The sequence below is a fragment of the Armigeres subalbatus genome, chromosome 3, assembly GCF_024139115.2.
Source record: "Armigeres subalbatus isolate Guangzhou_Male chromosome 3, GZ_Asu_2, whole genome shotgun sequence".
Classification (NCBI taxonomy): domain Eukaryota; kingdom Metazoa; phylum Arthropoda; class Insecta; order Diptera; family Culicidae; genus Armigeres; species Armigeres subalbatus.
The window spans coordinates 96,305,072-96,327,139 of record NC_085141.1 but is presented as its reverse complement, the minus strand read 5'-3'; the positions used below and the strand labels follow the sequence as shown (position 1 = coordinate 96,327,139).

The following is a 22,068-nucleotide window of genomic DNA, read 5'->3' as shown; positions in this document are numbered from 1 at the left end:
TGACGAATCTTTTCCGTAGAGTGTTACAGGGAGTATCCGGAAAAGTACCGGACACGGAAGCTGTCGATGGATATTTAAGGTGGCTGATGGTGTAGGATTGCTTCTCGTTGGGTTTACTGCGCCTGCAGCTGACGATTGGGGATCTCCAGGGTGTAACAGTTTATAATGACGTCCTTCGCAGCCTCCAACACCACAAACCGTGGCCTTGCATGACCACTTTCCGTGCGGAATAAGGCAGCGACGTCAAAGGCTCAACTGCTGAGCGATTTTCCAACGATTTTCCAACATCAACTGCTTGAAACCGTTGCAGTCTTTCACTTTATGTCCATCCCTCTTACACAGCAGACACGGTTTTGGTTGGTGACCTACACTTACGTTGACTTCCTCCTTTTTAGCGTTGCGTTCAGTTTTCCTGTGGGCTTCCGTTGAATGAGCGTTGACAAAACCCTTTTCCTTCCCCTTAGGCTTATCTGGCTTTCTCATTGGTTCTACGTAAAGTGTGATATTGCTTGCTGCAGACACGATTGTTGTCATGTGAGTGCCGAAAGCACGCAAATCTACCACTGGAGCTTGTCGCTGATACATAGCCCAGTCCAGCTTGATGTTAATCGGCAACTTGTCTACGAGTTCCTGGAGTAGAGAGGGGTTGGACAAATGGGTTTCCATACCCATCGACTGTAGCTGGCTGCAAAGGTTCTGCACGACGAGTCCGGAACTTTTCGGATTGGGAACCCCTGACCGGTCCGATACTATCGAGTTCCAGCGAGGAAGAACACTAGCGTTCGAAACAGTTTCTTGTGTGGTACATTGTGTAGCAAAACTAACATTTGCCTGAGTCCCTATTGAGTTACTGCGCGGAATCTGCGTGTGTCTACTTACTTCTTGGGCCACTCGAAAGGGAACATGCAAGTTTGACGTACCTGTTCCTATCGCATCACTTAGGCTAGTTACCGGGAATGAAACGTTGTTAGTGTTACCGGGGGCTGGGCAATGATCGGATGAACATCGCTTGAGGTTGGCTAACTGTTGCTGCAGTTCCAGCAGCTCTCGTTCTAATTCCGCTCTAGACATTTCACCGTAGTGAGGTGGAGATATGTCCATGTCAAACACAGCTGGACCAACTGGCTTCGTTCTCGCTGAGGGATAACTGTTAGCTGCTTCGTGATTGGTGGTGTGAGAAATCTGCCTTTTTTCCACTGGAGTACTGGACGTTGTTGGTTGCGATGAACGAAGAATCGAAGCTGAATTCACTAGGCCTTGAACAGAACGAGGTACGAGTATTCCCCACGACGCAATGTTATTGAAGTCGTACGCACCAGCAGCTGCTATAGACGTAAAGGGGACATCAGCCTGTGTCGAAACGGTCGGAAGTGTACCATCACCCGAACTACCAGCGGTTGCTTTGGGGTTAATTTCGGCATTCGCCGTGGCACCGATGGGGACTTGGTTTGTCCCGGATCCAGTGGCCATGGCCAAATTTTGATTATTTATCCACCTTTCAACATCGCTCAGTTTGCTTCTAGTGCTGGCATGACTTTTCCGGCTCCCACCTTTATTCGATAATTCTTCCTCGTGTAGCACTTCGTACTTCTTGGTAATATACCGCTTGGCAATGTCCAACTTCTCCTGCATGATCCTCTTCCGACGCTCCTTTTCCTTTTCCGCTAACTTCTTCTGCAGCACGGCCTCCTCTTCATCTTGTTCTGCCAGCAGTTTCTCCTGTACTTCCTTTTCTTCTTCTAATCTTAAAATCTCGAGCCGTCTTCTCGCTGAATTGGTGCTGGACGTGGTTGATCGGGTTGATTCTAAACCATGTCGCAGTGCACAAGTGCCACACGCAAAACTACGGTCTCTAACACTCTCGCGCATGAGAAGTGAAACCACCGTTGGCATAAATCACATTGGACCATCCATCTATCAGCTACATCTGGGCGGTCGCCGAAGGGGCAACGGCCGGCTACGTAGCTTTCTTCGTCCGTCAGCTGTCGGATGACACCGCGACGCTTGTCTGGTACTCTATTCGAGTCCGACATTCCGACTGCTAGTAGCACTCACTTCGATGTATTAACCTTAAAGTTTGTTGCGACGGATACGACAGAAGGATTTTCGGACGCCTCTGTAGCAAACCCGTTTTAATGGAAGAATGCTTTAAGCGGCGGATTTTAATTTTTCGTTATTTTAGCACTAGGGTACATAATTTTTTACTCACGTTAATAGTCCTAATTTTAGTATGTCTGTCAACTGTCCGCAACTGTTTGTTTACTTTTGTTCTCGTCTGTATAATTTCAATTATTAAAGTTAGTTCACATAGTATGTTTTTAATCATTTCAATTAAGGAAGGTTTCATAATATCTACTTACATAATTTTAGCTGATTTCAAGTAAATAATTAATAATATTTTATAATTCAACCGCGTGTTCAATGTTTTAGATTTTAGATTGTTGTTTTTGTTGTCGTTTTTCTGTGTCCTTATCCATATCTTCATATGTACCACAGTCCCTGTGTTGAAGGTTGCCCTTTTCATCGGCGGGAGTATAGTAGTGCGTAAGATGGGTTTACACGAAGAAGGCAGGCGTACTCTCGAACAAATCCAATTCTTATAATGATTTAGAAAATTGTGTAGAGCTAAGTGGATTCTTACAATGTTTGTCTGTGGCTTGCTATGGCGCTTATACCAAGCGATATTTTTTGCTTTCCTCTGTTCCTAACTATAAAGGGTACTGGCAGTTTCATCTCTTTTGTTTATAATTTCTGAGTACATATATTATAAGGCTTCTAACACCTAGTATATTTAATGTAATAGATTAAAAAAATACACATTCGATTAAATGCTCATTTGATTAAATAATCCTCATGAAGTAATTTCAACAAGCGTCATTTGATCGAATCTTATGCTTCAAAACAAGCACTGACGCCTTATCTCAGAAAGCACAACCCGATAGCCTCTGGACTGGATGGAATTATTGTATTAATTTTTCTATTAATTCAACTGGCGACAACTTCATCCGGGGTCGCATCATCAAACTCGCCCATCGAACGCTTGTCCTACCTCGATCTACAATTCAATTTCCTATCCGTATCAAAAAATTACAATTCCAGGCAAGTCTATCCGGCATTCCGAGTCTATCCCGTGCGGAAAACGAACAAAACCCAACAAACCAGGAAATGCCAACAAACTCCCATTAAAAACTCGCCCCGGTTGCTTCCAGAAAGGAGCAACAACGACCGAACGGAGGGGCTATGTTAGGTTCAACTCGAACTTTTCGAATATAAAACGGATAATTTATTCATAAATAATAACTTTATTAGCGCTGACTGGGCGCGGTGAGGCGAGGCTCGCGGATTCAACGAACAGAGAAAATCTTTTCCATCTCGAGACAGTGCGAGCTCGTCTCGCGTTTTGGATTGGGAAGGTTGTTGTTGACGCTGGAAGTCGAACTTCCTCCTCTGTATACATATTCGATGGGATGGGCAGCGTCGATGAGGTTTCACCAACATCGATGATGAACAATATGACGACGGCGATGATGATGATGATGATGATGGCGGTGATGGTTCTGAGGGATGCTGATTTGATTAATTTCATCACTTGGTCCGTCGATTGCCTCCCACTCATCCAGCACTGTGGGATGCAGACGGACCGAGTTCAGAAATTGCTTATTCTGCGTTTGTGATGGCCCACCCTCGCCCATCAATTGACAATTACATTCAGCTGTTACCGCAGCGCTAAAAGCTGAGTGGAATCCCGGCAAAAAGACGAAGAAGACAACGCCGTTAGCGAGGAATATGGTCTCCGGCAACGCGGCAAGCAAAAGGGTGAGGGCGGGAAGCAGTAAAAAGCTTTTAACCGCTATCAAAACTCAATTTCCAGCGCGCACTCTATGGTGGGAAAGTGACTTTCCCGGTGAACCGTGACTGGTAGTTTAGCACTTCTGAACCGAGCGGGGATCAGTTCAAAGATGTAGAAAAACGTAATTCGTCAGTAAGTGAATTGTGGGAAATCTGAAGGAAGAATGAATTAAAATTTCACGAAAACCCTAAATCTTAAATATCTGCGTCTTAAAGCGTATTTCCACGAATCGACTGTGTACGACTCGTTTATGTTGGTGCTGCTACTTTCATCCTCATCGTTGGCCATTCGTGTTTGCTATACCCATCATGACCTCCTACCGATCGTAATCGATCCGAAGGCGACGATTTATTTCGGAAACGTACAACTGCTGGCTGTCTGTGGCAAAACTTTCCCGAGCCGTGGGAGATGTATGGCTGCGACCGGTCAGTTGATGAAGCACTTGGAAAACAGACAGCCATGTCATGGGTATCCCCGTGAAAACAGCTATCTTTCCTGTTTGTTCGGTTCGCATGGGATGGAGGGCGATATTCGGACTTTATCGGATAGCTCTGCAGCAGCAGCAACAACAGCAGCGATAAATCAACATGACGCCATCGCCATCGTGTTGCCGGGTAGAAGAGCAGAGAAACACACGCCCACCCACTACTATTCGGGGTCAGCGACGATGCTTCCGAACGGTCCTTTTGTCCAGCGGGGGACAGCATTTTTGAAGAGCGAGAAGTTAATGATTGATGTGTTTACTGGGCAAGACTTGTTGGAATGTCAACAGCTCGCGTAGCCTTCGAGGGCAACACGCAGATAATGTCGACTATATTGCGTTGCATGAGCCGTAAACTTTAACAGAGTTTTAGTGCTACTGGTGGTAATTGTTATCCGGAGAGATAGAAGACAAATGGAAACGCGATTTTCAAATACATGAATTACGCATTGATCGGGTAGATATGTGAAAAGAGTAACACGACAAAGTTCTTATTTCTTGCATATACTTAAAAACAAACAAACAATAAATACACTGATATGGAAATGCTAATATCATCTTACAAACTTAGACGTACATGTTTATGATAGAATTAGAGGTGAAACTATCGGCCATGCGTATGATTTACGATTTAGTTATGTCCAAATCGGATGTTCTAAGTTCTCCAAATCATTATGGAGTTCAGACCCAGAGGTCCAACCTCGTCAACTACGTTTGGTACAATACCAGTAGCACTCCATTGATTCCATACCTAGGTTATTAGAGGCCATTCGTATTATTTACGATAGAAATATGTCCAAATCAGAGGTTCTAAGTTCTCCAAATCCTTATGGAGCTCAGACCCAAAGCTTCTACCACACTAACTATGCTCGGTTCAATACCAAGAGCACCCTATTTTGTCAATATAGGTCTTATGAGACCATGCGTATGATTCACGGCTTATATAAGTCCAACTCGGATGTTGTAAGCTCTTCAACTCATCCTGGAGGTCAGACCTAAATGTTCAACCACATCAACTATGCTCAGTACAATACCAATATTCATATAGGTGTTCAGGTTGTGTTCATATAGGTCCCAAGCGGTCACGCGTATGATTTAGACATGTTCAAATCGGGGGTCTCAACTATCCTAGGTAGTAGGAACAATACAAATAGCAACCCTTTGTCTTTAGAGGCCGTGCATGTGATTTACGATCAAGATATGTCCAGAAAGGATTTATAAATTCTTCAAATCATGGGGAAGCTTTTAATTGAAAGGGACTTTTGAAAAATCACTTAAATGAATGAATAAAAAAATCTGAAGTTCAGACATATAGGTTGATTACGTCGGAAAAAGGCCGTTTGGCCGAATGCCATTAGGCCGAACATTGTTTGACCGAATATACCATTAGGCTGAAAGTCATTTGGCCGAAAGGATCATTTGGCCGGAATGCTCGTTTGGCCGAAAGGGTCATTTGGCCGAACGGGTTATTTGGCCGAAAGGGTCGTTTGGCCGAAAGGGTCATTCGGCCGAAAGGGTCGTTTGGCCGAAAGGGTCATTTGGCCGAACAGGTCGTTTGGCCAAATAGGATGTTTGACCGAATAGGTCATTTGAAAAGTGAGAAGAGAGCCGTCTCAATTCTCATTCCTTATTCCTCACTTCTCACTGTATGCGAAGTGAGTAGTGAGACGTCTCACTATTCACCTCGCGATTCTCACTTTCTACAGTGCGAAAAGAAAAATTAAGAGTGAGAAGTGAGATGTTTTACTACTCTCATCATTGTGAAAAATGAGTAGTGCGATGGGTAGTGAGACGTCTCACTACTCACTTCGCGCTTCTCACCTTTGACAGCGATAGAACGATGAGACGTCTCACTTCTCACTCCCAATTTCTCACTTTTTACAGTGAGCAGTGAGAAATGAGAAGTGAGTGGTGAGACGTCTCACTTCTCACTCTTTGTTTTTATCTTCTCACTGTAAAAAGTGAAAAGCGCTAAGTGAATAGTGAGACGTCTCACTATTCACTTCGCGCTTCTCATTTTTCATAGACCTGTGTGCCGATCTACTTTGAGCCGGCGGCGGCGTAAACGCAATTTTCTAACGGCGGCACACCGCGGTTGTTCTCGGCGGCGGCGGCTCGGATCGGCGCGGTTCAAAATTTTCCTTCAAACATTTCGTCGGTAGGTGACAAAAAAAACTTCTTTGAATATTTGCTCTTCGTGCTCTAATCGCAGTAAGTATAATTTATATTGTACATACGCTGTAAAGTACTCCTTCGGGAACACCATGAGAAGAGTCGCCAAAGGTTCCTTCAAAATTCTTTCAAACTTTCTTCAGGAATTTCTTTACGGTTCCCTTAAGTAATTTCTCCAGATTTTTTTTCTTGAATTTTCGTCATGAATTCTTCAATAGTTCGTCCAGGAAGGTGTATGTGTAATTCCTAGTGAGAACACTAGCAAAACAAATCTGAATTATGGCTTCCTTAGCCTGACGGCTACAAAGCAAGGCTAAGCATGGTTCTTTGTAAGTTTTCTGGTACTTCCCTGTGCCTATGATGATAATCGTGTTAGTTTACTTAGTCCAATTAAACTTAATTAATAACTGTGTAGGTTCTTAATAAACACTAGTCTGCGACATGGCAATTTTCAAATGGGGAATGTAATGCCAACTAAAAAGTTCAGATGAGAAAATTTCAGCAGGAAACACGTGAGAATCCAACAGACATTTTCTGGAAGCTTTTCCAGGTGTTTCCTATCCAGAAAATCTAAGATACGTATTATTCATTCCTCAGAACTTCTGGATAAGGGAATCTCTAAAACTCCTAGGTAAGGATTTCTTGTAGTGAATAAAAAAATAGGGAGAATAAAACCCCCTAGAACACTTGAGTTTCAAAGTAATTCTTGTGTAAGAATTTATAGGAGAATATTTCTTAATAATTCGTGAGAGAGAAATGCATTAAAGTTATCAGAGAGAAGAATTACATATCTGGTCTATAGTGCGAAATTCACCAAAAACAAAGGAAGATATATTTTTTCCAAATTCCTGAAGGAAAAATTGCTTTTAATTTCTGGGGAAGGGATTTCTCAAAATTCTAGCCAGAGAGATTGCCATCATCTTTTGGGGGGACCATTCCCCAATATTTCTTAATGAGTATTCCGGAAAATTTCCGTAGCAGAAATTCTTGTAGGATGAAATTCTCCGAGTTCTGAAGACGAAATTCTTTAAAAATTCTAAAGCAGAAGCAGCTCCTATAATCTCGAGAGGAGAATTCCTCCGTCATATCTTGGTGGGAGATTTCCACAGAAATTCAAGAAAAAGGAATACTTGGTTTGAGGTGAGAAGGTAGGTTGTAGACCTTTAATTTTTTGTGTTGATTAATTCCCCATAATTCCGGATGGGGTAAGTCCTTAGAACTCTTTAAGATGAATTTTTGGATAAAAAAACAAGAAGATTGGAAAATCAATTTCCCTGAATTCATGGAGCAGGAATTTTCTAGAATTCCTGAGGAAGAATTTGTACGGAATTCATGAAAAATTACAGTCTGATGGAGTCCAAAGATCCCAAAAATCCTTGGAGGAAGAATTCTCCATGATATCTGAAGGTGTGCTGGGTACATAATCAGAACTACTGGGAAGAGATTCCCCTTAATTCATAAGGCAGAAGAAAAACCCTGTGTTCTAGTAATATGAGCTTCGCAGATTCCTCGAAGAAGATGTTTCGTAGATTTCCTGGGGGAGGATTTGCACAAAATTAAGGAAAAGGGATGTTTCCAAAATTCTCAAAGGGGCAATTCTTCAAACTTCTTTGAGAGTAGTGCCTCAGAATTTTTGTAGTTTCCAGAAATGAATTTTCCAGAATTCCGAGAGAACACATTTTTCAGTAAGTGGTTTCTCAAAGGTATCAGGAAGATTTTCTGGTTTGGTACTAGTTATGTAAAAAGGTGTTCGCTGATTTTTCTAGCTCTTCTATGAGAAATGGTTCAATGTTGGTTTTGACATTGCCAGAAATGCAATGCTGATCAACGTATCGCACCTTCTGATAGCACATTACATCAAAATATCTGTCATCAGTAAAAAAAATCTGATTTCTTCAAAAAAGATACCATATCCGGTGAATTAATGGCACAACGAGAAAACTTTCTTGTGGGAGAGGGAGGAACTCTTGTATTGAGTTTGATCAAACAACTAAAAGTAATGATTCTGCTCGACGTTGTGACCTCCGTCGTTCAAATACAATGATTCACAATCTTTTCATTTTCTAAGCTTCTTTTGAGCAATTAAAATAATAAACACAAAGTACCGTTCCCCAATTTTCACGAATAATTTGAAAGGACTCGTCCCTACCGACATAGAATAAAAATGGATATTCCTTAAACATTTATTGCATCCCAGTCCATATAAGAATTCCCTGAAGTACAGGTCTTGACGTCCTTCGGAGCTGCTTGCTTTTCTAAATCGTTTTTGTTGTTTGTGTTCTTTTTTAATTGAATTGGATGAACGTTCAACAATGTTTCCATTTCAGTTTATCCAATAATTCACTGGAATTTAGGCCTAAAGTTCTGCACGGGTATTCTAACACCTGTTATCTGTTTTTAAAAATTGACAATGTGCCTTGTAATCTATAGAATCAAATTGGATATGCCCTCAAAAAGTATATTATTCCAGATCCTCTGAAAATTTCCTTGGGATATAATACGCCCTGCTTTTTATTCTCTAAAGATGGTTCATGCTCTGTGTGATCCATATAACTAAATTACATAAGCCTTAAATATGAAGTCAAATGCTATTTGATTCAAATGATCACAAACAGTGAAGTGTTTCTTAGCCATGCGGTAAGATGCGTAGCTACAAAAGAAAACTGAAGCTGAAGGTGGCTGGAATTCCGATCTGGTATAAAAAACTTTTTTTTCTCAACTTCCCCAGGCATTAAAGTATTATCGTGCCAGCCTCATATATAAACGCGAAAATGTTAATTTGGCTTAGAAACCTCGAAGTTAACAACTGTGGATGGGCTATATGAGTACTAAGCTGCGAGTCGGTAGTGTCCTAGAGAGATATGTAATGCTAATTAGAAGATCACTAACCGCACGTTCATTTCTGAAAGATGCAAATAGATCTTTCGTTATGCGTATTGGCCTTTAGACCTGTACTCCAATTCTAGAAAAGTGTTTGTGAAGGGCGATGTGCCGGATTTGCGCCCGAAAATTCGCCAGTTAATCGCTAAAGGCTCTGCAGCGAGGGCGTGAAAGTGATGCCGGTCAATGAGGACCATCATCAATCCGTCCTGGAGGTCCACAAGAATGAGTACTACACTCATGACCCCCGCTCAAGGCTTTGCTACGAGGACACCGCGATCAAGATGAATACAAACAGGTGTTGCGGTATGCCAATTTCATGATTCAGCCATCTTGGATTTTTGTATGGGAAAGCCACCCAGTTTGTTTATGTTGTGCACGGGAAATGAATTTCTCACCTCCGCGTCATTCTCTCCCATCTACTGTCGAAGTGAGTGAACCCTGATATAAGAACCCTGTCCACGATATGATGGAGGAAGAGTTCCAAGCAGAGCTTGAAAGTTACGGACTGAAGCCAGTAGCAGTGCACAAGATCGCTCGTCACGACAAGGCGAGAAGATATCGCGACCAGCTTTATCTGATTCATCTGGAGCACCGCTTCACCACCTGGAAGGACCTGAACCTGGTTGGCGTTATAAATTACACCGTCGATGACTGGTAGCGCTATCGGCCAGTGCTCCGCGACGTCACGCAGATTCAATTTCGGGTGCGGCCGGCCACCGCGGCTCCCCGTCGAGAGATTCCAATTTCCAATCCTCTCACCGGCACAACCGCAAAGTATATATACATGTGTTTGGTTTCGCGCCACTTCCGATTTTGCTAACTTTTCCTTTATTTCGGGCATTTTTGAGGATGTTGTCTTGTGCAGGGATTGAATCCTAAAGAGCATGAGCAAGTCTCTCACTTATCATATCTGTAGGGGAGACTGGGTAGAATTGATCCCCTTTTCTGATTTCCGATGTATCACAGCCAAAAATGAATAAACATACGCGATTTCCACACAGACTCTCTAAGAAATATAGTATTTAACTTTACTGATGTATGACAGTCTTTAAATTATTGTTGTTATTGATACACAATCGATTTTTTTAGAGTGCTGTCAAAAATCTACTTTTAAAATATTCGGGGGAAATTGATCCCTCTCCAAGAACTTGCTTTGATAAAATTAGAAATGTGCCCTCAGATTTTTTAAATATTTTTCCTTCAAAATACGCGCGATTTTCGAATTGCTGTGCGTATACATGAACGATTTTTGCTATTGAATTCGACAGGACATGCAATTTTAAAATTTGGGGAGACTTGATCCCCTTTCCATGATATCTACGCAATAAATAATATTTCCTGCCAACCCTCCATCAAATCCGTCAAATCTACAAAAAATTAGAGAACATGGCCAAAATTTTGTATGGGTGACTAATGGGGATCAAATGTCCCCATATTGAGGCAATAACTTCAAATCCAAATATCCTGAAACTTTGATGGAATGTTGACATTTCAGTACAAATTATTAAGCACATTTATGGCTTTGTACTCTGAAAAAACGAAAGCATTTGGTCATTGTTATGAAAAGTTATTCAAATTTTGCGTGACCAATAAAAACATCTTTAGGAAGGTCAAAACATACAAACCGCCCTGCAGAATAAGTGAAATTGTCAATCCAAAAAATAACTCGTCACATAAAGGTCATTTGTCTAGAGGATCTACACTAAAAAATACGCTAGAACAAAACTACTTTGATTCTCGATAAAACAGGGGGTGATCAAGTCTCCCCGGGGATCAAGTCTACCCACCTTCCCCTATACATATACGATATGTAGCATCCCGCAAGAGACTTTTTTCGCCAGTTGCCATGATAGAGAGCTGATTCGGGAGGCTATACCCCATGATAAATTTCCTTTAAAAAGCTCCAAATGCGAGGAGCAGTGGCTCTGATGATGCATTTCGACTTGTTCTACACAGCTGTGCAGTAACCTACACGAAATGAGCGAAAACAAAGCGAGAATCACCATTTTTCTGTGGGGGCTGCCTATCCGATTCTGTTTTTTCGCACTTGTATACAAGTTTGATAAATTTGATATCATGGCTTGTTACGAATCGGAACAGTTTTTGCCTCGTTTTTATCGTTGTCCGTTATCTATTGAGAGTGATTTCTGCAAATCCTGGTCTTGTGGGATTCTGATGTCCTCCACTGAAAACCAGACGAGTGGCTTCAGCGGCGATGCAACCGAAAGGGTCATTTGGCCGGAAGGGTTATTTGGCCGAAAGGGTCATTTGCCCGAAAGGGTCATTTGGCCGAATAGGGCATTTGAAAAGTGAGAAATGAGAAGGAGGAAGTGAGATGTCCCACTTCTCACTCCTCATTTCTTACTTCTCACTGTTAAAAAATAGAAGCGCGAATGGAGTACTGAGACGTCTCACTACTCACAAAGCGCTTCTCACTTTTTACAGTGAGAAGTGAGAAATGAGTAGTGAGAAGTGAGACGTCTCCCTATTCACTTTTCACAGCGAGAAGTGAGAAATGAGGAGTGAGAAGTCAAACGTCTCACTTCTCACTCCTGATTTTTTACTTCGCATTGTGAAAAGTGACTAGTGCAAAGTGAGAAATGAGACGTTTCATTACTCACCTGCCACTTTTCATTTTCTACAGTGAGCAGTGAGAAATGAGAAGTGAGTGATGAGACGTCTCACTTTTACCTCCTCATTTCTCACTTTTCAAATGTCTTATTCGGCCAAATATACTATTCGGCCAAATGTCCTATTCAGCGAAATGTCCTATTCGGCTTAATGACCAACATGTTATGATATGATATTCAATTCCCTCCTAAGATTGCAGGAAAAATGAAACAAGAACTGTATTGTGTATTGTATTGAATAATACTGCAATTGAACTGTAACCAAATGCAAAATAGTCACATTTTACACAAAATGCTCAACAAAGGATATTTAGATTGTCCTGTAAATAAATATGACACTGAAGACGGCCATACAGTTGAGGTCGAAATTCGTATCTGTCAAGGTACAATTAAGTGGTGGAATTAAGTTGTGGAATTAAATGGGATTATACAAACTCGTCTTATGACAAGTGAAGACATTCCACTAAAAAGCTCAAAATAATTTTCTTTAAAAAAAATAAATATTGTCGAAACTTTGCTATGGTAAAATACGAAGAATACTTGAACATCAGTCAAAATAGAACCACAAATGTGGCTAGATATAAGTCTTTAAATATGGCCATGCAGGTGTCCAAATCTCGTTTAATAATTTCTACCTACTTAAACCAACGAAATGTAACGGTGATTAAACCAATTAAATAAAATGCTGCGTTAGCTAACATAAAATAATAAACTTGACATGCGAAGATTCGACCATGAAATCAAAATAAGGGTCAGCATTTAAAAATCCATGTTATATCCAAAGGAAGGAAAATGTCACAAGAAAAAGTTCTTTAAAGCAGGGGAAGAACTTCCTCTACAGATACAATTTTTAAAATTATGATATAATGTTCCTAGAAACTCTTGAGAAACTCGAGTTTGCATCGGTGGTGAGGAAATCGGGGTGATAGAAGAATTTGTGTACTTGGGCTCACTGGTGACTGCCGAAAACGATACCAGCAGAGAAATTCGGAGACGCATAGTGGCTGGAAATCGTACGTACTTTGGACTCCGCAAGACGCTCCGATCGAATAGAGTTTGCCGCCGTACCAAACTGACAATCTACAAAACGCTCATTAGACCGGTAGTCCTCTACGGACACGAGACCTGGACGATGCTCGTGGAGGACCAACGCGCACTTGAAGTTTTCGACGGGAAAGTGCTGCGTACCATTTATGGTGGGGTGCAGATGGCGGACGGTACGTGGAGGAGGCGAATGAATCACGAGTTGCATGAGCTGCTTCTCGACAACGATCCGACAGGCACAAGAAGGCGAGGTGCGCAGCGGGCAAGGTGGATCGATCAGGTAGAAGATGACTTGCGGACCATCCGTAGACTGCGTGGTTGGCGACGTGTAGCCATGGACCGAGCCGAATGGAGAAGACTTTTATATACTGCACAGGCCACTTCGGCCTTAGTCTGAATAAATAAAATAATAACTCTTGAGATGTTTAAAATAAAGCTATGAACTTGAAAAAATAATGTTAAATGGCGACTAACTTTAGAAATTATCAGATATTTTGAAAATAATCGATGATTCGTTAAAATCGATCTGACATGATGATATTGAAAATAATCGATTTTGTCGAATCATCGATTAATTGCTATCGGTTAATCGGATCATTACAATGGCACGAAAAAATAATCGGTTTCCGAGTCGCTTGATAAGAAAATGTCGGATATCCACCAAAAGATAAAAAGATGCTATTAGCGTTTGAAATCTCGCCTAATTTCGTGACGGTTTCGAATTTGGAAATGTTCGTTTCCGAGCCTTTCCCTTAGACGTAGTTTACGTCAAAAACAGAGTGTACTTATCATTACTGGAACAGTCTATAGTTTTCAACATGGATCTGGTGCATCGACTTCATCACCCTTTTACCCGATTGCATTTGTCTCCTTTATCCTTTTTGTCGTCATTGACTCCTCCTGCTTATTCGTAATAATTATTTTAAATTCATCTAAACTACCACCCAGCGCCTCGATACAGAATCCCAAGAAATCCCTTTTTACTAGCTCATAAAACATTCGCGTTGTGGATCGTAAATTTTCCAGTCCCCATCTTCCAATTAGCAACACCGACTATGTCGCCATCTCGCGAAATCATCCGACTGTATCAAAATGAGTCAAACTCATCGCACACAAAAGTTGCTACCAATAAAAAGCTTATAAAATTCTATTGCGCAAACGACGCAAACAAACCCCAATGTGCCAAAAACATCCCGTCGCCCTGGGTGCCACGGCACCTCAAGGCATTTTCACGCCACGGATCAGAAAGGATGGGGGTGGGTGGAGAATTTTTCTGCGGTTGTGTTCTCTGTCGTTGTCGTCATCACCACCATCATCATTATTTTCCGGAATTTCCTTTCCCCCAAGGTTGACATCACGCCCCCTCGCAAGTCGGGGTGTGACTGCGACCTCACACGCTGTAATTAAGACACTCCAAAGTAATTAATTGCACAAATTGCTAAAAATTATAAAGAATGATTCTGGAATGGAACGGTTCTGCCTGTCTGACGGGTGACGGGTGGTGTCAAAACCGTAAGCTGCAGGCGTTCCTATAGCAGCTACCTACCCAGCGAACACAGAGCTCAGTTTACGGGGCTTGGATGGAAGATTGGCAGCTCGTTGCCGTTAACCCAGGCCAAGCCGGCAGCTGGGCGATGTGTAGCGTCCAACGCAATCTTAATGGAGAAAATCGATTTCGTGAGCAGCGATTTCTTCCCTTAGTTTCCGGAGTGCCAGTCATACTGCGCGCTGGCAATGGTGAAAACAAAGCCCATTAACAGCATTAGTGACTAGTGAGCGACCGAATGACTGAACAGCTCAATCTGGGATAAATCCAGTGGTTTGCAAACTTTTGAGCACGTGTGACGATGACGAACGAAGTTCTGTCCAACACGTAGGAAAATAGTTTCTATTCTATGGTACACAGCCTCATTTTTGGTAAGCTACGATTGCACATTATGAATCACTGCTCGGGTTTTTTGCGAACTCGAAGTGATAGCAAAACCGGACATCGCATTGGAGGATTCCATCGCGTGCAACCTTAAACGAATTGTTCGTACACGCAATAGAATCAAAATGTAAAACAATCCTAAATATTTAGCAGCTTCATAATTATTTGGTCCATTTCATTATTCTGTTATTCAATGAAAACCCTTTCCGATAACTCAGAGACATTCCAATTTTCAGTTACGCCTAAAATATCGCATCGTTCGACATGAAGTACCTTTACCAACTATAAGGTCCGAACCCCTGCCCTGTGTGACCTGAAACTTCAGAACCGCTGCTGAGGCTGCAAACTATTCGAACGAACGCCATTTGCGAAAGCTTTTACATTAATGGGCTAATTAGATTTTGATTGTTCATCGTAGTTCATCGAAATTGTCGAATCCGGGCGAACGATGCTGGTGGGACAGGAATGACACGGCGGCGCGTTGGTTGGCGCGATTCTCCGAACGGATGTTCACAAATTGGCGAAAGCAACCCAGCATCACTTTTGTGAGAATATCACTTTTATATCGTCGACCGTTTTCTCCCTGGTGGCGGGTGCGGTTTTGTCAGAAGCCAATAATCAGTTTTATGTTCATGGACTCGGTGTAACCAACGCTGCGTTACTCGGAATGGAAACGAGTATAAGAAAGCCAGAGTAGCGTCAATAATTAAAGCAATTCCGTTGAACAATGAATAATTCAATGAGTTTTCGGTGAACTCCTGTGATGTGTCATGTTCCTGGCAAATGCTTTCATGACTGGTAACGATTTGTCGAAGCACAACTAGTTATTCTTTAAATTCATAGGAAATCGTTTTGATGTTTCCTGTTTCCAAAATGAATTACAACCAAAGCCATCACGATTATCAGTCAACCAAATGAATCGTGATTGAGTTTGTGTAAGTTTGAAAGAAACGTCACCACCTAATGGTCACATAATGGGATATGCGTTCATTTCCATTGCGCTTCGAATTAAGAAAATATAATTTCTCGGATCAGAGATCAAAGGAAACATTCTGTGCCAAATTGGGTTTTAGTCAACTTACGATTCATGTCGAGGTGGATCGAAGCGCTGATGGGATTCGTCACGTTGTTGTTCGAGGCCTGGCAGGTGAATATGGCTTTCAGGTGTTTCCGCTCCAGCCGGTTCAGGATCAGCGTGTTTCTGACCCGGCGCTCCGACAGGATCGTCGACGAGTGGTTCACGATTTCGTTGTTGTACCACCAGTTGACGGTTGGTGGCGGCCGACCTGGAAGAAAATTGATACAACAGAAATGCGCTATTAGAATTGGGTTTAAAGATGCGAACACGTTAGAGATAGAATTTGCAAAGGTAATGCTGTATTGAATTGGAAATTGCGTTATCTTTTCATTTTTATGCATTGTACTTTCTCAGGTTTCGCTGGAAACGTGGAAACAAAGAGGCTTTCAGCTCTTGGCTGATTCACCTCTGGGCATATGCGAATGTTGCTTCTAGGAAGAATGCTAAGTAATCGACCATAAAATTGGGTTAGACATCAAGCTCGCTATTTACACGATTGAATTTAATTACTTCTGGATCAACATTTAAAAAGGGCGTAAAAGCCAAAATTGATTCCTTCTGATCCTTTGTCCACATATGCAGCTTGGCCAAAAACCGTTCGGCCAAATGTTTGTTGAAAGTTGTTCGGCCGAATATACCATTTGGCCGAACAGACCATCAGGCCGAAAGTCATTTGGCCGAAAGGGTTTGTCAAATCCGGTAGCTCTGGATCGACACGCAGAGGGTATTCAAAGAGCTCCTAGTAATCACATCGGTGGGTTATTCCAACTGGCTGATGTCTCCTCCTTCAGTTCCTCATCATTCCTCAGTACTCCATGCGTAATGCGGGATATTTCCTTATTGGAATGAACACTCGCGACATACAGAAAAACAGACTTACGCGAAACACATTTATTTACGGAATCTTTAGACTAACATTTATTCGTAGAATTGGTACTTATAATCTAACACAAAATAGACTGGCCCCCTAGGACCGTTACTTGGGACGATACGATAGGCACTGAAACACATATTCTTGACCGCGATCCAGTAGAGTTAACTTGCGATGATTTTCTGCCTGTTGATAATCTCCAGTAATCGATCTCTCGATAACGATCGAACCACCACATGGCCCATATGGTTGGATGATGTAGACAATGTTTAGCAGACGATGGGCCCTGTCTATCTGCTGAGCACGCAATGTTGCCGAATGGCGAGATGGGTAGCCCAGGGCTGTAGGTTGAGGGATTTCTGCTGCACTCTAACAGGGTCATTTGGCCGAATAGGCCATTTGGCTGAATAGGACGTTTGGCCGAATAGTGGGACTTCTCAGTCCTCATGTCTTACTTCTTACTGTAAAACAGGAGAAGTGAGTAGTGAGTAAGCATATGCGGTATTTCGAAAAATTTCGTTTCAGGTGGTTCGAAACGAAATTCCGCGGAATTTCGCGGAATTTGAGCGTGGCGAAATCTGATTCCTTGATTTCGTTTCGTTTCGTAAAATCACAAAAATTTCGCTAGAAAAAATTAGCTTTTAACGAAACTTAACGGAATTCCGCGGAATTTCGAAACAAATTTAGACTTAAACCATACTGTCTCGTACGGTAGTGTATTATCAAAAATTTTGGTTGCGCCGCTGAACAAAATCATAAAGCTGTTTTCAAAACTTAATTTTATACAAATTTTCATATTAACGGTTACTGCATAATCCCATTCTGAGTCGACAAATACGTATTTAGTTTTTATCTATAAAACGTCTTCAGTGTTTTGTTAGAAATGTCAAACAGAAAACGAAAAATATCTTTAACTATTTTACCTCAATATTCAAGACTTCAGGCTCAGAGTATAAATGTAATCAGATACGAATCTGATCAGTACAACTTTGTCAAAGAGGCAAAGCCATGGCGTGAATTCTTATGGAATTTGTTAATTATTTTTAAAGCGCCTCTTTCTTATTAACGGCCGACTTCTTCACCTCTTATGTCTCAAACCAGCTCTAGGCGGTTCACTAAGCACCACTTAACAGTTAAGTAGGCCCCAATGAAAACATTATTATTAAAGGAAGCACATTGATTAAACGAAGTTAGATTGATTTGAAACACGGTTTTCGTCCTCGAGTTTTCATAATAACTTCGTTTACTATAAATATTTAGTCGCTTACCAAGGCTTCACATGAATTACCTTTTCAACAAACCAAAGATTCCTTTCCCGTGGCGCTCACTGTGATACATAGCATTCCTCGGTCTCTTATAATTGTCAAACTAATTTCCCTCTCCTAATCCCAAATTGACTGTAAGGGCGTGAACGGCTTATACCATTACTCATGAATTTGACAACGATTATTACATGCATCATATGCACAAACACATATACAAGGACAAACAGACTATTACTTGGTTCGTCGAGTTGATAAGACTCTCTGAGCTTCATATAAAAAGGTGTAGGATTTTAGAAAGGTGTAGAGGATTTGTCTAGCGAGCAAATGTATGATATTAACAATTCTCTATCTACTATCTATCATTTTCTGGTTTTAAGTTAGCTCAATGATCGTATGGAATTTGCCACAATGGTTTTTACCAGAAACCCATTCCCCAGAATGGACCATATGCCAGAATTGACCAATAAGGCAATCCATGAGACAGCTCCGATCAGCTGACGATTTTTGTTTACCTTGATTTTTTGACAGATTCTGACCGGACTGATGGAACAATCCAAAGAAAATTGTTAAGCCCGGCTTACACCAGGAGTGGATTGCCTTCAACTGCATACACACTTTGTTTTGATTTCGATTGTCAGTCCCATCGCTGAATGTCCTCATGGATAGCCTAATTGCCAGAACGTAATTTGCCAGAATGTACAGTTTTCCAGATATAGTAAAACTCTGAATACCGATTATTGTTGGTGGCTAAAGAATAGAAAAAGTATTACATAAAGAAGGTAATTTTGTAAAACGTGGATTTGGAATTATTTACTAATGAAAAGATTTTCTGTATACAGTATCTCCCCGCTTATCCGGACCTCGCTAATCCGACGACTCGTTAGTTCTGATCTCGCAAATTCGGAATTTTCCGGAATAAAAATAATCAACACCCATTTAAATACATTATACTGTCAGTTTTCTAATTTGTGCTGTGATTTTGTTTTGGTTCATTTATACGGATTTGACAGTCGGATTGACGACAGAAACCACGTTAGTCCGGCCACAGATAACAGATATTTTGGCTAGAGCAAATTTCATTGAAAATCCTGTGTAAACTTTTGAATTGATATACATCGGCCCACTCCTACCATCTACTCAACTGATTGCGGCAGTACATACAAACGCAGCGGATTAACAACCAGGCTGCGTTTTCAATAACAATGATCCTTGCGCCATCTCCAATCGATTACTAAACGCGGTCCCCATTTTAAATACAATTGAATTGGTTGCGGATGTTTACACACGTATCGGATGCCAGCCTCAATATCTGTTATCTGTGGTCCGGCCATACATTTGTCGGATCAGCGGGGGTATACTGTAATTAATTTTTACAGATAAAAATATTTTGTGATTTTAAATGTACTTTCATGCACATATTTGGAACATGCAAATAAACGTAACATTCAATCGATCTCACTATTCTTTTAAATCGAAATAAATTTAAACTGTGCTTGCTTGTAAAATTCAGTCAAATTTAATTGAATATCGAATGTTAATTCGTTTGATGCGGTACGCTGCAAATTTACACGTCGTGGAAGTTTCAAAATTTCTTGCTGTGTTCATAAAGGGGACTATTTAACATATTAGACAATTTTCAGAAAGATGGATACTATTTATCAAAAAAAAAAATACATTCATATTTGTCTAATACCAAACAAACTGTTTACGAATTTCATATTTCTTTGTCCCATTCCAGACGCAGACTTCATTTCAAAAATTGAATCATATCTACAATTGAATAATACCACTTTAAGTGATCCTAGACAGGCTTTGCTTTCATTGAAGACATTATATCTACAAGTCTAGGCAAAATGTCTACTTCTAAAGAAGGAATCACATCCTAAATATGATAATCAAATGAAATTAGGAACTGCACTAATGCTGGCGTATTGCCTTTTCGCCAATTGTAAACGGCGATTTATCTCAGACTGCTTATTTTGTTACTACAATGACCAGAATAATAAAAAACCCACTTGCAGTTTTTCATACAAAATTTTCAATTTTGGAGATATACATCTCGATTGCGTGTGAACCAATTTTGTAAACTTTATCAATTCAATAAAAATTCCGCGGAAAAAAATTAAAATTTCGTTTCGTTTCGTAAAATTTTGAATTGAATGGACCTTGATTTCGTATCGTTTCGAAGTTGCGGAAATAATTTATATTTCGTTTCGTTTCGTTTCGAATCAACATACACATTTTAAATTTCGTTTCGTTTCGTTTCGTTAGGAAAAAGTATTTTATCGCATACCCTTAGTAGTGAGACGTCTGTCCTGTTTGCCCAAATGTCCCATTCGACCAAAATTCCTTTTTTAGGAAATTGGTGTGGGGTCGTAGGGTTAAATTTTGTTCAGATAGTAAGCAACGGGCAATTCAAAATTCGCTCGTTTAGCTGCGGTGACGATGGTTACCAGAAGCAATGATAACGGATGATGAGGCAGAATAAATGCGAAATTGGGTAGCTATGTGGGAGAATGTAGCGAGAGTGAGTACCGAGTGGGGAGTGGGAGATTTTGCTCTGTGGAAAAGGTGGAAGTGACAAAAGAGATGAGGGATTGATTTAGTCGTGTGCCCGAACGATGGTACGGTCGTGAATCGTGGAAGAGGAACGTCGACAGAGCCCTCGTGGAGATTCCTGCGAAATTGGAAAAAAGTGTTTTTTTATAGTTTGTTCGAGTGGATTGCCACCGGGACCACGAGGTGAAAATCGTTGTCAAGGCGACAGTGAGAACGCACTTGATGCCGTCCAAGTCTTCGGACGCGATCGTTTTTCGATAGCTGCCGCCAATCAAGCCACTCGACGTCGTATCTCGACAGACCACCAGCCGGCTGCTAACGAGCCACCATGCAAGCCATTTCTTACCTTCGCCATCCTTGGGCCAACTGTCGGCCGCCATTCAGCCGCTTTCAAGCCGTTGCGGATCGCCACGCCATCGCCGCGTTGCGCTACGAGTTTTTCCTCACGGTTTAGCACGTCAACAGTGGGACTTTTATCGAACACGTCGTTAGGCATCAAACCAGTTCCGGACCACTCACTGCTTGCTTCCCTGAAGCCATTTCATGCCACCAGAAACTTTCGACTGGCCAAATCTACAGGGGAAGGGACGTTTGGCCGAAACCCATTCGACTGAAAGCCATTTGGCCGACCGAGTCTTGTCGTTTGAAATCATTTTATGTTACTCGTTTCGCACCCGAGCAAAGTGAGGAACAGATCAGACAGTATGTTGCTGAAATTTCTAATGCTGAATCTTCCATGGTGAAAGTAACCAAACTAGTTCCTAGGGAACAAAACATCAAGGATCTATCGTTTGTGTCTTTAAAAGTGACGGTTTGTAACACTTTTTTTTTATTTTATTTATTCAGGCACTCTATGTTACTTAACCGCTACTATGCCGATATCTACTGTGGTATTCTGCTGTGCAGAATCCACACAGAATCTATTTTTAGATTTCCATTACCATTATTGTTGTCGTTGCAAGTTCTTCTCATCGTCAGTCCGTTGTGTCCGTTTGTCCATGTCGTGCATCCAATGATCGTTGCATTGTTCGGTTGCCATTTTATCCGGGTACGTTGGAGGAATGCCTCCGAGAAGAACAAGTTGTCAGTCGTCATCAGGCAGCCATGACGATAAGACGCGTCTCCCAATACGCTACCTCATGGGCTGCGCATCCGGCGACTGACGAGGGTTTGGTGGAGGGGCTGGGAATCGAACCCATGACCATTCGTTTATAAGGCGAACGTGTAGCCAACTACGCTACGGGACCCCCTGTTTGTAGCACTGTTTCGAATGTAGTTGGTGATAGCTGGTACTGGCCTGACGGC

At 41.5% G+C, this 22,068-nt stretch overlaps 1 protein-coding gene across 1 annotated transcript in view; it reads right to left on the bottom strand.

Moving 5' to 3' along the window:
* Positions 1 to 22,068, bottom strand: part of LOC134221816 (nephrin) — a 368,748-nt gene that overhangs the window by 197,223 nt on the left and 149,457 nt on the right. The window contains exon 5 of the mRNA XM_062700993.1: positions 16,073 to 16,276. Coding sequence (XP_062556977.1) covers positions 16,073 to 16,276 — 204 coding nt within the window. The remainder of the gene's footprint in view (positions 1 to 16,072; positions 16,277 to 22,068) is intronic.